The following is a 15047-nucleotide window of genomic DNA, read 5'->3' as shown; positions in this document are numbered from 1 at the left end:
CTGAAGAGTTGATGGCCCTCCGCCCCACCACTCCAGTCCTGGGACTCCTACCACTAACCCATGACACCTCCATGACTAACACCAACACCAACGATTACTAATCCCCATAAAACATCGCAAAGCGACTGTTTTTCAGCATTCATTGCACCGTATTGATGCCGACGTCCCCGGGCTCCGTCTTGCTGTAATCAATTATCCACAATGCCGGGAGGGTTTCAAGGAGGTGGCGGGGGGGCACATGCTGGCAGCATCGGGATTATCCAGGGCGATCCCTTATCTCCACGGGCAGCTCCAAGCTCCTGAGAAGCAACGTCCTTCTTTCCAGGTGCTGGCCCCTCCTTAATTTCCTTTATTTCATACCAAAATCTCCAGGAAAATTCCACTACCCCATTGCATCGCAGCGTATGGTGTGAAATAACGTGTATTAACCCAGTTAGTAGGCTTTTATACTCTACAGCTGACTGATACACTGGTGAGGCAAGGGGGCTTCCATCTCAACCCCCCCCCCCCAGCGCCCCTCGCTCCCCAAAAATGGGGGAAACGGCCTGAGGGAGCCGGGAGCGGGCATTGCCAGGGGCTGCTCGCCCCGCACGAGCAGGGAAACGGCCTGGAGCCATGGCAGCAGCCTCGGCTGCTGGCATTGGGGGTGTCCTGCACCCGCCCATGTCGGTGTGGGTGCAAAACGACCACGTTTCCGGCCAAACTAGAGCGCCTGGGCGGAAGGATAGGGCAGCACCGCGTCCCTTTACACACGCGCCGCCTCACGCGGAGGGGTTTACAAAGGGGCGTCGCCGCGATTGGCTGCCAGCCCCGCCAGTCCTCGCTCTCGCGCGCTGATTGGGCAGAGCGGTGGGCGGGCCGCGCCAGGCCTCGAAAGGCGGCGGCCGCGAGTGTTTTCTGTCAGAGCAGCGCGGGGCCGTGAGGGTTCGGGAGCGTCCGGTTCCCGGCGGGGCAGCGGCAGCGCTCGGGGCGGGCCCCGGCGGAGGTAGGGAGCGGGCGGCGGGTGCGTGGGGGTCGGTGGTGAAGGGAGCCTGTCGGGCTGGCGCTGGCCGTGTGGTGGGGCCGGTGCGGGAGCGGCCGGTTGTGGCGTCCCCCTCGCCGCTGTGCCCTGGGCCGTGCCGGGCTTGGGAACGCTGTGAGGTGCCGGCGTGGCGGGAGCTGCTTGGCGCAGGTCCCGTCCCCCCCAGCGCCCCTGGGGTGAGTGGCGTGATCCCTTGCGGGGGCTCAGCCGGTGCTGGCCGTGTGCTGTGCCCGCAGGCGGCGGTTCCCGGGCGTTGGGCTTGTGGATCGTGTAGGAGAGGAGGGTCCCTGCGGAGGCTTTCCTTCAGCTCGGCGGTGCGGGAGCTGCTGAGGGGCCCCAGCCGTACCCCCGTAGGCGTCGGTGTCTGTGATCACAGACTCAGGGAGTGGTTGGGGTGGAAGGGGCGTTTAAAGCTGATTTAGTCCAGCCCCCCTGCCCCGGGCAGGGACTTCTTCAGCTAGAGCAGGTTCCTCAGAGCCCCGTCCCACCCGACCCTGAACGTTCTGTTGCTACGGGCCCTACTAAATGTTGTGGGTGCCCAGCTACCAGCTGGAGCTCTGCCAGCTGAGCAGACTCTGGGATGCCCAGGGGCTGCAGGAGAGCAGCCCTGCCCTCCTGTCCCCCCTTAACCCTGTGAGCTCATGCATTTGTAAAAGCCAGGCAAGACCAAACCTCGGTATCCTGTGTTCAGATGGGAGTGGGGCGCTTTGCAGTGACTTTGACTCGGTATCCTTGACATGTCTGGGCCTGTTAAGGATATGCTGAGCTTCTAGTCTGGGTGTCTGGGGGCCTCTGGGGTGCCTTGTCCTGCCAGGCGCACCCAGTTCCTGCCTTCCTCTGTGGCTACTGGCACTTCCTTCCTGTGTCCGCAGAGGTGGTTACGGGGATGCTCCCAGGCAGCGAGTGCCTTGCAGCCTGTCTGGCAAGGGTGTGTGCAGGGTGGTGGGGAGGGTGCTGGCTCTGCTGGGGGCTGCGGGCTGGTGCCTGAGCTCACTGACGTTGTGTTTGTCTCCCAGGGTGCTGGCTGGGTGCTGGGGACAGGCTGCAGCCTTACAGGGGCAGCACGGACAGGGCGGGGCTGTGCTGCCATCACCTTCCTGAGCGTGGGTGTCGCCGCAGGGCCACAGCTGATCTGCGGAAGCCAAGTGTGGCTGCATCCTGGTAACGGAACTAAACGTCCCGGTGTGCTGCGTTCTCATCATGTTCTCCGCAGTCTCCCAACACGATGGTACCAGCTGCTGTGGTAAAACTGGATCGAAGCCTGGCTTAAAAAAGGCTTTGCCAGCTGTTGCAATGCCTTGGGCGCAAGCCCTTGCTTATCACAGGCAAAATGATTCCACGTCTCTGTTTCCCGTGGGACAAGGGGAGGAGAACGGATTCTGCAATGACGATGGGAACATGCAGGAGCCCCTGGGTCCAGGGGTGCCTGGGGATAAAGGCGTAAGGACACGCAGAGTTCTGGGTGAGTGCAGAGCCAGCCCTGTGGCCTGTAGGGAGGGAACAGTGTCCCTGTGGCGGTGTCACCCCACAAGGACTGGGGCTGGCAAGTGTGAGGCTTCTTCCAGCTGTCTGGAAAGGGCTTGTCTTCTGCTTGGTCCTCATTGGGTGGTCTGTAGCAGCCCCCCACCCCATCTCCATCTGTCGGCAGCTCTCCTGCTGCAGGCTGTCCCTTGGGGGGTCCCCCCTGTGTTCCCCAGGGAGCTTGTGTGGGGGGTGGCAGGGATGCCAGGGCTGTGCCTGCTCTGGGACAGTGCCATCCTCACTGTGAGTGGCTTTTTCCTTCTCCAGGCCAGTGCTGTGCACTCCATCCAGCATGGGCCCTGGTGCTGGCTCTGCTCGTGGTTCTGGTGCTGGCTTTGGCTGTGGCTCTTGCTGTAGTATCAGGTAAGGGAGGAGCAGCTGCCCTTGCAGATGCGGCCCCTTCCCCTCCAGGCTGGGGCAAGTGTGGGTGTGTGAGGCCCAGGCTGGTGGGGGGAGCATGGTGGGGCCAGGCCCTCAGGCTGGCTGTGCTCCTGCCCTGTGCCAGGGGTCCTGGGGAGGAGCAGGGACACCCCCAGCCGTGCTGTGGGGCAGGCTGTTAAGCCCTGGGGTGTCTGCTCCCTGTAGGTCCCTGGCAGCAAATTGAGGATCCCTGTGGGGGGAGCCTGGGACTGTTTCCTTCCCTGCACTATGGAGCTGTGTCCCCTGGTCCCTGTGGAGCGGAATCCTCTGACCTTCTCCCCTTCCCTTTCCAGCAGGAAGGTGTGAAGAGAATGCAGGTCTGCCTGTGGCTCAGGTGCTGCCGTGTCCCGACGACTGGGTTGGGTACCGCAATGTCTGCTACTACCTCTCGAAGGAGGAGGGGAGCTGGGAGTGGAGCCGCAAGCAGTGCTCCTTGCGTGGGTCCTCACTGGCTGTGCTCAAGAGGGACTGGGAAATGGTGAGTGAGGGGCTGTTGTGGCTGCGTGGGGGTGAAAGGGGGGGAGTCTGGGTTGGGGGCAGTAGCTGGGGTTGGTGCTGGGCAGGCAAGAGGTGCCTGTAGGGACAGAGATGCAGCTCTGCCCTGGGGCCTTGGAGGGAGGTGTGGGGTGCAGCGGGGAGCCCAGGCTATGTCTGCCCACCCGTGGTGCTCAGCTGGGCCCTGAGCAGAGCTCTGGCAGAGCAGAGCAACACTGTTGGGTGGGAGCTGCTGCCATCCCCTGGCCGGTGGCAGCGGTGCGGGGCTGGGGCTGCCTGCGAGGCCAGCAGGGACCAGCGTGGGGCTGGCAGCAGCTCCTGACTGTTGGCTTCTCTCTTTCCTCCCCAGGAGTTTCTCTTGCGTGTCAAGGGCAACATTGATTACTGGCTTGGGCTGCGGAGACAGGGCGAGCACTTGGAGTGGGTGGACGGCAGCAGCTTCAATGACACGTGAGTCCCATTGCGACCCGGTGCCGTGGGGTGACCGTCCTGCAGTGGGATGGGCAGGGGCCTGGTGGGCCATGTCTTGCTGGGACTGTCCCTTGCAGGCAGCCCTTGTCTCCTCAAGCACCAGGAGACAACCGCTAACCTGATGTTACCAGTGGTGTCTTTCCTTCTTGTTGCAGGATCCAGGTGCGGGGCCAAGAACCTTGTCTGTTCCTTAATGACCGTGACCTCAGGAGTTCAAGCTGCTCACAGAACCGGCCATATCTCTGCAGCAAGCCCCAAGCTCTGATGGGAACCAAGGGTTTGGTAGCGGGGGAGGAGCGGGGTTGACATTAGCCAACTGGCCAAAGCTGAGCCCATCAGTGATGGTGGTAGCGCCTCTGGGATCACATATTTAAGAAGGGGAGGAAAAAAACTGCTGTGCAACAGCGGCTGGGAGAGAGACACCAAGAGAGAGGCAACTCTGCAGACACCAAGAGAGAGGCAACTCTGCAGACACCAAGAGAGAGGCAACTCTGCAGACACCAAGGCCAGTGGAGAAGGAGGCCAGGAGGTGCTCCAGGCGCCAGAGCAGAGATTCCCCTGCAGCCTGTGCTGAAGACCATGGTGAGGCAGGCTGTCTTGGAGAGCCATGGCACCAGGCCATGGCTCTCCAAGTGCCAACCATGTGCCAACTCAGTGCCAACCATGGCACTGAGAAGAAGCTCTTGTGCTCTCCACCTGGCAGCCCATGGAGAGCCATGGGTGGAGCAGATGATACCCACCTGCAGCCCCTGGAGGACCTCCTGCCGGAGGAGGTGGGTGCACCCTGAAGGACCCATGGTGGAGAATTTTGCAGAGGACCCCATGCTGGAGCAGAGGAAGAGTGTGAGGAGGAGGAAGGAGGAGGACTGGAGACAACATGTGATGGACTGACTGCAACCCCCATTCCCCTCCCCCTGTGCCGCTGGGGGGGAGGAGGTAGAGAAATTGGGTGTGAAAGTGAGCCCAGGAAGAAGGGAGGGGTGGGGGCAAGGGCTTTTAAGGTTTGGTTTCATTTCTTGTTACCCTGCTGTGATTTGATTGGCAATAAAGTACATTAATTTCCCTGAGTGGAGTCTTTTTTGCCAGTGGAGGTAGTTAGAGTGATGATAGAGCAGCTGGGTGGGCACCTGGTGGCCAGCAAAGTTCAACCCACCACAGCCACCCAGAAGGGTGCTGAGATGGTCTCCTCCTCTGAGGCCACGCAGAGAGGTGCTGGCCAGATGGTCTTGTGCTGTGGGGCCACAGAGCTGTGCACTGAGAAGAAGGCTTCCTGTTCTGGTGCAACACCGGTGGTCACTGAGGTCTCTGGACTGGCACCACACAAATGGGCACTGAGAAGAAGCTCTTGTGCTCTGAGGCCATGCAGATGGACACTGAGAAGGTCTCCTGCTCTGAGGTGATCCAGTCCCTGAGAAGAAGCTCTTGTTCTCTGAGGCCATGCAGATGGGCCCTTAGAAAGTCTCCTCCTCTGGTGCAACATAGTCACTGAGGTCTCTTGCACTGGCACCATGCAAATGGGCACTGAGAAGCTCTCCTATTCTGAGGCCATGCAGCTGGGTGCTGAGAAGAAGCTCTTGTGCTCTCAGGCCATGCACATGGACACTGAGGAGGTCTCCTGCTCTGGTGCCAAGGAGACGTGCACTGACAAGAAGCTCTTGTTCTCTGAGGCCATGCAGATGGGCCCTGAGAAAGTCTCTTCCTCTGGTGCAACACAGTCAATGAGGTCTCTTGCACTGGCACCATGCAAATGGGCACTGAGAAGCTCTCCTGCTCTTAGGCCATGTAGGTGAGTGCTGAGAAATGAGAAGAGACTACTTGGCAGGGGCCTCCAGTGATCATCTCATCCAGCTGCCTGACTGCTTCAGGGCTGCCCACAAGTGTATTAAGGGCCTTGTCCAAATGCCTCTCAAACCCTGCCAGGCTGGGGGCATCAACCGCCTCTCCAGGAAGCCTCTTGGTAAAGAACTGCTTCCTCATGTCCAGTCTGAACCTCCCCTGGTGCAGCTTTGAACCATTCCCAGGCATCCTGTCCCTGGGATCCCAGGGAGAAGAGCTCAGCACCTCCCTGTCTGCATCCCCTCCTCAGGTGGCCCCTCAGCCTCCTCCTCTCCAAACTAGGCAAGCCCAAAGTCCTCAGCTGCTGCTCAGAGGACATGCCTTCCAGCCCTGGCACCAGCTTGGTTGCCCTCCTCTGGAGGAGTTCAGGGCCCTTCAGGTCCTTTTCAAATGGTGGGGCCTGGCAGTGCACACAGTGCTGCAGGAGCAGCTGTGCTGATGCTGAATCCAGTGGGACAATGCCCTCTCTTGACCAGCTGATGATGCCATGTTTGATGCACCAGGACCAGGGATGGGGACACCCCAGGATGCAGTTTGCCCTCCTGGCTGCCAGGACACACTGCTGACTCCTGTTGAGCCTGCTGCTGACCAGCACGCCCGTAAACTCAACCGTTTCATGATCCCTGTGGCCAAGACAGCCACCGACCCTGACGTCTCCAACAAGGCTTTCTCCCTTCACACAGAACAAGTCTCGAGGGACATCTCTCCTAGTTGGGTCACTGAGTGCTTGTGACAAGAAGTCCTCTCCCACAGACTCCAGGCATTTCCCAGACCTGCTTGTCCCAGCAGTATGGCATTCCCAGCTGATGCCTGGGACGTTGAAGTCTCCGTAAGGCCAAGGGCGACCGATCCAGAGGTCTCTCCTAATTGCCCGTGGAATAACTCATCGGTGCTGTCACCCTGGCTGGGTGATGGGCAGCGGACACCCACTGTGCCCTCTGCTTTGCCTTCCATCTCCCTAATGCTTCTGAGTGGTGCAGCTGACACGCCAGAAGGATGGGATGTCATCCAGAGGCACCTGGACAAGCTGGAGAAGTGGGCCTGTGTGAACTTCATGAGGTTCCACAAGGCCAAGTGCAGGGTCCTACACCTGGGTCGGGACATTCCTTGCTTTCAATACAGGCTGGGGGATGATGTGATTGAGAGCAGCCCTGCGGAAAAGGACTTGGGGGTACTGATGGAACGAAAAGCTGGACATGAGCCAAGAACGTGCGCTCGCAGCCCACAAGGCCAACTGTATCCTGGGCTGCATCCAAAGAAGCGTGGCCAGCAGGTCGAGGGAGGGGATTCTGCCCCTCTACTCTGCTCTGGTGAGACCCCACCTGGAGTACTGCATCCAGTTCTGGAGCCCTCAGGACAAGAAGGACATGGAGGTGTTGGAGCGGGTCCAGAGGAGGGCCATGAAAATGATGCGAGGGATGGAGCACCTCTCCTACGAGGACAGACTGACAGAGTTGGGGTTGTTCAGCCTGGAGAAGAGAAGGCTGTGGGGAGACCTTCTAGCAGCCTTCCAGTACTTCAAGGGGGCCTATAGGAAAGACGGGGACAGACATTTTAGCAGGGCCTGTTGTGACAGGACAAGCAGCAATGGTTTTAAACTAAGGGCGGGCAGATTTGACTGGATTTAAGAAAGAAATTTTTTACAATGAGGGCGGTGAGGCCATGGAACAGGTTGCCCAGAGAGGTAGTGGAGGCCCCATGCCTGGAAACATTCAAGGTCACGTTGGATGGGGCTCTGAGCAACCTGATCTAGTTGAAGATGTCCCTGCTCTTGCAGGGGCCTTGGACTAGATGGTCCCTTCCAATCCAAAGCATTCTCCGATTCTATGATAAGCCTCACCCAGAGGCTCTCGACCACGTCATCCCCAGCTATAAGGGCTGTGCGGCCAAACCTCTCTCTTCTATGCAGTGCAACTCCTCCACCTCACCTGCCCTGCCTACCCCTCCTGAAGAGCTGATGGCCCTCCATCCCAGCACTCCAGGCATGTCTCCTGCTCTGAGACCTTGCAAAGGGGCACTGAGAAGGTAGTCACCTGCTCTGAGGCCACGCAGACAGGCCTTGAGAAGGTCTCCGACTCTGAGGCCACGCAGACGGGTGCTGAGAAGGTATGTCTGCTATTGTTGTCTCACAAACGGAGTTCGTTACCCGGTGTGCAACACCCAATACGTGCACGGAGCCGAGATACCGATTTATTTCTGGTTTTGCGCAAGACCGGATGCTAGGTGGTAGCTCCACAAAATGACAGAGGCAGAGGTAGGAGCCAGGGTAGCAACCCTGGGTCTATCCCCGTTGCAAGTCATGTTACATGCAGTCAGTTACATCTACCAAAGGAAACTGCCTGGAAAGCACAATTTTCTTTATTGACTGCAAAGCAACAGGAGAATATCAACATCCCAGAGGAAATCCTGGACGCTGTCATACCTACAGTATGGGCAACCAAGAGACCGGGAAGAGCAAAAAATGCTGTACCGGTAAAACTTGAATTGAAACCCAGAGCACAACCGGTAAGAAAAAGACAAGATCCTATTAAGTTGGAAGCTAGAATAGGTTTGGAACCATTGATAAATGACTTTATTCAGTGTGGACTACTAAGAGAATGCCAATCTGAATATAATACTCCAATTTTGCCGGTCAGGAAGCCCCAAAGACAGGAGTATCGGTTGGTAGAGGATTTCAGAGAAATTAACTGGATTACAGCTGATGTGCATCTGGTAGTTCCAAATCCATACACTCTGTTATCATCAATACCTGAGAATAATGTTTATTTTACAGTACTGGGTTTGAAGGATGCTTTCTTTTGTATACCTCGGGAAGAGGAAAGTCAGGAATTGTTTGCGTTCGAATGGGAAAGTCCAGCCACCGGAAGAAAAGTCCAACTCTGCTGGACCGTGCTACCCCAGGGATGTAAGAATAGCCCTACCTCGTTCAGTAACGTACTAGCTAAAGAACTGGAAGACTGGCAAGGTGAGCATCCTTCTCTTACTTTACTACAGTATGTAGATGATATACTCATAGGGACCGCCTCGGAACAAGAATGCAAAAGAGCCACCATCAATCTGTTAAACTTCTTGGGACTTGCTGGATACAGAGTATCACAAAAGAAAGCTCAGATTGGGCAAAGCCACTGTGGAATACCCAGGTTTTGAAGTTTCACAGGGCAAAAGACCTGTTAGTACATCAGCACAGAAGGCGGAGATGGTTGCCGGAAACAGAGCGCTGGAATTGTCTGAAAATAGGAGAGTAAACATGTATTCGGACTCAAAATACGCCTTTGGAGTGGGACATGCCCGTGGAGCCGTATGGAAAGAAAGAGGACTGTTACCTTCCCAAGGAACTCCAATTCAACATGGAAAGGCAATTTTAGAGGTATTACAGGCCGTTCTCAAGCCAAAGGAGGCGTCTGTAATACACTGTAAAGCCCATGAGAAAGGACAAACAGATATCATTAGTGGAAATCGAAAAGCTGACGAGACAGCACAAAGGGCAGCTTTGACAGATTCTAAGGTGGGGGCTTTAATTCCGACTGGAAGAATTTTACTGGAGCCCCCAACATGTTCAGAAAAGGACAATCAATTAGCAAAACTTCTACGCTGCGCCAAAACCCAGGATGGATGGCGGACAACTGATACTGGAGAAATAATAGTCACTGCCCCACTACTGAGGGAATTAATAAAGAGGACTCATCAAGAAACCCATATGGGAGCAGATGCAGTAAAAGCAGACATCACACGATATGCCATAGGACCAAGGATGCAAAAATTAGCTCATGCTATTGTAAAGCAGTGCTCGATATGTTCCAAGAACAACCCAAAGATACAGAGGAGACCTCCTCCGGGACCAGTGAAAGGGGGACAAACTCCAGGGGAGTACTGGCAAACAGATTTCTGAGTTACCTAGGTGTAATCAAATTAAATACTTATTGGTATTAGTAGGTACCTTTTCAGGATGGCCAGAAGCTTTCCCATGCCGAACCAACAAAGCTAGAGAGGTAGTCAGAGTACTGTTGAAAGAAAGAATCCCTAGATTCGGCATCCCTGAAGGAGTGGCCTCACATAATGGGCCCCATTTTATTGCTAAAATTGTACAAGAGGTTGCTAAGTTTTTACAGTTTGATTGGAATTTCCAGACCGCTTGGAGACCGCAGTCCAGCGGGAAAGTAGAGCGGATGAATCAAACTTTAAAGGGACAAATTTCAAAATTATGCCAGGAAAGCCAAATGAAAGGGATAGAAATTCTACCTATAGCATTGCTAAGAATCAGGATTACCCCTAGAGTTAGGGAAGGGGTTAGTCCTTTTGAAATTCTGTATTCTAAACTGTATCCTGCAAATAAATTAACAGGCAGGAGTGATCAAACGCATGTCAGTGGAGACCAAATACTGACTGAATACCTGCTGTCGTTGGGGCGTACTTTGTCTTCCCTTCACAGGTACCTGAATGAGAGAACACCCGTTCCACTAGACGCTCCAGTACATTCCTTTCAACAGGGAGACCAAGTCTACGTCAGAACCTGGAAAGACGAACCTTTGAAAGAACGTTGGAAGGGACCATATTTGGTATTGCTAATTACTCCCACAGCTATCAAAGTAGAAGGAATAGATTCTGGGATTCACTACACACGGGTGAAAACCTCCCTCCGGAAGAGCGGACATCGAGAGAAACAGCACTGTTGAAATTGAAGCTGACTCGGAATTAAATGAACTGCACTTGGACTGAGATAGAATCCATAGCCCATAAAGGTTGTGTTCAAAGGGAATTATTGCTGTATTATCGTATAATATTAGGAACAATAACATTATTATCATATCTTTGCATGTCTATCTGTGTTACTACAATGCACCTGCAAGTGCTGCTTAGCATTAGCTAAGCAATCTGAGGAGAAAGTGAGACTTATCTAAGGACTGTTCTTAGGTAGTCTCAAAGAGGGGAATTGTAGTCAATCAGGAGCTGGTGGAAGGCCAGGACTTAGGGAAAGTTGATAGGGGGGATTCTGACCGGAACGTGGACCGTCTAATCAAAATTATTGTCCTTGGGAAGTGAAACACATCCTGGAGCAATAGGTAAGCGAATTAAGATGTTTTGGGAACAATCTGAAGCTACTAGCAGAAGTGTGATAAGAAGCCCCCTCACGTGAACTATCCTCATACTAAACGTCCCTCCCCTTGAGCTGGAGAGCCCGGCCCAAGCAGAGACCCCTCACCTTTGGGCGTGCGCAGAATATTAAAGTAGTACTGTAGCTTTAAGAATAAGACGAGAAAATGTAGACCGATAGAAAGCTGCTTTGTGTAATTACTTATGCATACGTATAACTAGACTGTATAAACATTGTACCTGCATGAACGAGCGGTGTGCTAGCTTTGTGGAGCTCCCACCCAGCACCCGGGCTGGCGCAAAACTTGACATAAACTGGTATCTCGGCTCTGTGTGCGTATCGGGTGTTGCACTCCGGGTAATGAACTCCGTTTGTGAGACAACAGCAGTGTCTGCCGGGGCGCAGATCTCCCCAGGGGACACCAGCTCGTGCAGTCGTCCCTGCTCCAGCACGGCCACCCGCTGCGCCCACGTGGCCAGGGCCACCTGCCCCGTCACCAGCAGCACCGCACGCCCGGCCCCACTGGCTCCGAAGATCTCCTGCTCCACCTGTGGTGGGTGGCATCGTCAGTGGGGACCCGCCCGGGTGTGGGGACCCAGGGGACATGGGGAGTTGGGACCATGGGGACATGGGGACCATGGACATGCCGGGGTCCTGGCGTGTTAAACCACAACATCCCCACATATCCCCCACAGCTGGGGACGTGGTGGGAACATGTGGGGATGTTGTGGGTTCAGCCGGCAGGCAGCTAACCCCCACAGCTGTTGGTGACTCGCCCCAACTAGCGGGACAGGGGAGAGAATCGGGGAAAAGCGCAAAATTCATGGCTGGAGGTAAAGACAGTTTAACAGGACAGAAAAGGAAGGGAAAAGTATAATAATAATAATAATAATAATAATAATAATAATAATGCTAAAAGAATATACAAAAGCAGTGATGCACAATGAAATCCAAACCACAGCAGGATGCCAGCTATGAGGAAGAAAATTAACTCCATCCCAGCCGAAACCAGGACAACCGGGCACGGGAGGTGCTGGGCAGGAGCACTGCCAGGCACGAGAGCTGCCAGGCGGGAGCGATGCCGGGCACGAGGGACACCGGGCACAAGCGATGCCAGGCACGAGGGACACCGGGCACAAGCGATGCCAGGCACGAGCGCTGCTGGGCACGAGGGGACTGGGTGCAAGTGGCGCCAGGTCTAAGTGATGCTGGGCATGAGGGACACTGGGTGCAAGGGACACCGGGCACAGGCAGTGCTGGACAGGAGTGATACCGAGCACGAGGGACACTGGGCATGAGGGCTCCCAGCCACCCTGTCCCCCAGCCCAAGGGGGTCCTGGCTGCCCTGTCCCAGCCCCACGGTGCTTGGGATCCTGTGTCCCAGAGCCTGGGGGGGCTTCTGGCCACCCCTGCCCAGCGCATCCCCACCCCCCCAGTGCCCAGGACCCCACCCCAGGACTGGCTGCCCCGTCCCAGCCCCTCACCGTCACCACGGCAGTCGAGACCCCCAGAACCAGAGGGGCTCCGACCCACATGTCCCAGCCCCTTGCCCTCCCCATGGTGCTCAGGCCCCCCATCCCAGAGCCAGAGGGGCTCCCCCCACCCCACCCCATCTCCTTGTCGTCCCCCCCAGCATTCAGCCCCTCGCTGTCCCAGGGTGCCATGGGGCTGGGGGACAGCCCAGCCACGCCCTGCGTGTGGGGGGAGTCTGCATCATGGCTTGACATGACACCCCGGGTGCTGGACGGGGGGCAGCCCTCGAGCCGGTGCCCGATCCCCCCGGCCCTCACATGGGGCTGGAGTGGGGGGCGCTGCCGTGGGGTCTGTGCCCCACTGAAGGCCCAGGCCTGCAGCAGCCCCTCAGCCCCGTCTCCCTGGTCGTGTTTCAGAGGCGCACACGGTGCAGCGCATGTACGGCTGTGACCTCCTGCAGGACGGTAGCACCAGGGGGTTTATCAGTACGCCTACAATGGGAGCGACTTCATCACCTTCGACATGGACACGATGACGTTCACTGCGGCGGACGCGGCAGCACAAATCACCGAGAGGAAGTGGGTGGAGGCCGGGACTGTTGCTGAGAGTCTGAAGCATTAGCTGGAGAACACCTGCATCGAGTGGCTGAGGAAATCACAGAATCACAGAATCTTATAGGTTGGAAAAGACCTTTAAGATCATCGAGTCCAACCGTAAACCTAACACTACCAAGACCACCACTGTACCATGTCCCTAAGCACCTCATCCAAATGTCCTTTAAATACCTCCAGGGATGGCGACTCAACCACTTCCCTGGTTAGCCTGTTCCAGTGCTTCATAACCCTTTCAGTGAAGAAAAATTTCCTGATATCCAGTCTAAACCTCCCCTGGCGCAACTTGAGGCCATTTCCTCTCGTCCTATCACTTGTTACGTGGGGGAAGAGACCGACCCCCACCTCACTACAACCTCCGTTCAGGGCGTTGTAGAGAGCGATGAGGTCTCCCCTCAGCCTCCTTTTCTCCAGACTAAACAACCCCAGCTCCCTCAGCCTCTCCTCATCAGACTTCTGCTCCAGACCCTTCCCCAGCTTCGTTGCCCTTCTCTGGACATGCTCCAGCCCCTCAATGTCTCTCTTGTCGTGAGGGGCCCAAAACTGAACACAGCATTCAAGGTGCGGCCTCACCAGTGCCGAGTGCAGGGGCACGATCACTTCCCTAGTCCTGCTGGCCACGCTATTTTTGATACAAGCCAGGATGCCATTGGCTTTCTTGGCCGCCTGGGCACACTGCTGGCTCATATTCAGGCGGCTGTCAACCAACACCCCCAGGTCCTTCTCTGCCAGGCAGCTTTCCAGCCACTCTTCCCCACGCCTGTAGCGTTGCATGGGGTTGCTGTGGCCCAAGTGCAGGACCTGGCACTGAGCCTTGTTGAACCTCATACAATTGGCCCCAGCCCATCGATCCAGCCTGTCCAGGTCCCTCTGCAGAGCCTTCCTCCCCTCCAGCAGATCAACACTCCCACACAACTTGGTGTCATCTGCAAACTGACTGAGGGTACACTCGATCCCTTCGTCCAGATCATTAATTAAGATGTTAAACAGAACTGGCCCCAACACAAAGCCCTGGGGAACACCGCTTGTGACCGGCCGCCAACTGGAGTAAACTCCATTCACCACCACTGTTTGGGCCCGGCCATCCAGCCAGTTCTTAATCCAGCAAAGAGTACACCCGTCCAAGCCAAGCAAGAATGCTGTGGGAAACGGTGTCAAAGGCTTTACTGGAGTCTAGATAGACAACATCCACGGCCTTTCCCTCATCTACTAGGTGGGTCACCTTGTCGTAGAAGGAGATCAGGTTGGTCAAGCAGGACCTGGTTGGTCAAGCAGGAAATACGTGAGCTATGGGCAGGCCGTGCTGGAGAGGAAGTTGAGGGTGAGACGAGGACCCTGGGGACTGGTTCACGCGGGAGCATGTGCCAGCCATCACCACCACCCCCTCCCCAGAGCCCCCCACAGTCCGAGTGTTGGGGAAGGAGGCCCACGGGATCCTGACCTTGTCCTGCCGCGCTTACGGCTTCTACCCACGGCCCATCACCGTCAGCTGGCTGAAGGACGGCGAGGTCAGGGACCAGGACACCGAGTGGGGCAGCGTCGCACCCAACAGCAACGGCACCTACTACACCTGGGCCTCCATCGAGGCCCGCCCAGAGGAGAAGGACATGTACCGGTGCCGTGTGGAGCACGCCAGCCTGCCCGAGCCCGTCCTCTTTGTGTGGGGTGAGCCCGGTGGCCTTGGGCACGTGGAGCGGTGGGCTGGGGTGGTTCCCCTTCCGCTCCTCATGGCCCTGCTCTCCCCCAGGGCCGGAGTCCAACCTGTTCACCATCGTGCTGGTGGTGGCTGTTGCCATCCTGGCTGTCATCGCCATCATTGCTGGATTCGCCTTCTGAAGTACAGATGGAGTAAAGCAGAGGGCCAGTGAGGCAGAGGGGTGTGGGACGCAGGTAGAGCTGGCGGTCTGGGAGGGGCTGTGGGTGGGAGCCGCTGCGCTCTGGGGAGCCCCCGAGCCTGGTGGCAAAGCGTGGTGGGTGCTGATGCCTCTCTCTCTCAGTGGGACCCACAGCCAGAGCAACACCGGGCTGCGGGAGGGGGCACCAAGACCCCCAGAGCCAAGAGTTGGGGACAGGGAGGTGGCCCTGGGTGACACTGTCTCCTCCTCCC

The 15047-nt window shown here is 56.6% G+C and overlaps 2 protein-coding genes across 2 annotated transcripts; both read left to right on the top strand.

The window, feature by feature from the left end:
* Positions 1-2025: 2025 nt before the first annotated feature.
* On the top strand, positions 2026-4375 carry LOC142404156 (uncharacterized). Its single transcript, XM_075490607.1, has 5 exons — positions 2026-2483; positions 2810-2905; positions 3256-3440; positions 3807-3907; positions 4084-4375. Exons 1-5 carry the CDS (start codon positions 2222-2224, stop codon positions 4232-4234), a joined length of 795 nt encoding a protein of 264 aa, XP_075346722.1. The 5' UTR covers positions 2026-2221; the 3' UTR covers positions 4235-4375.
* Positions 4376-12646: 8271 nt separating this feature from the next.
* Positions 12647-14776, top strand: LOC142404140 (class I histocompatibility antigen, F10 alpha chain-like). The gene is given in 5 exon segments (XM_075490582.1): positions 12647-12677; positions 12746-12808; positions 12811-12936; positions 14309-14605; positions 14688-14776. Coding segments are annotated over 5 exon segments (606 nt in total).
* The last annotated feature ends 271 nt before the right edge of the window (positions 14777-15047 follow it).

The sequence above is a fragment of the Mycteria americana genome, unplaced genomic scaffold (assembly GCF_035582795.1).
Source record: "Mycteria americana isolate JAX WOST 10 ecotype Jacksonville Zoo and Gardens unplaced genomic scaffold, USCA_MyAme_1.0 Scaffold_79, whole genome shotgun sequence".
In the NCBI taxonomy this organism is placed as follows: domain Eukaryota; kingdom Metazoa; phylum Chordata; class Aves; order Ciconiiformes; family Ciconiidae; genus Mycteria; species Mycteria americana.
Note: the sequence above shows the minus strand (reverse complement) of the source record. Positions and strands in the feature narration are given on the sequence as shown.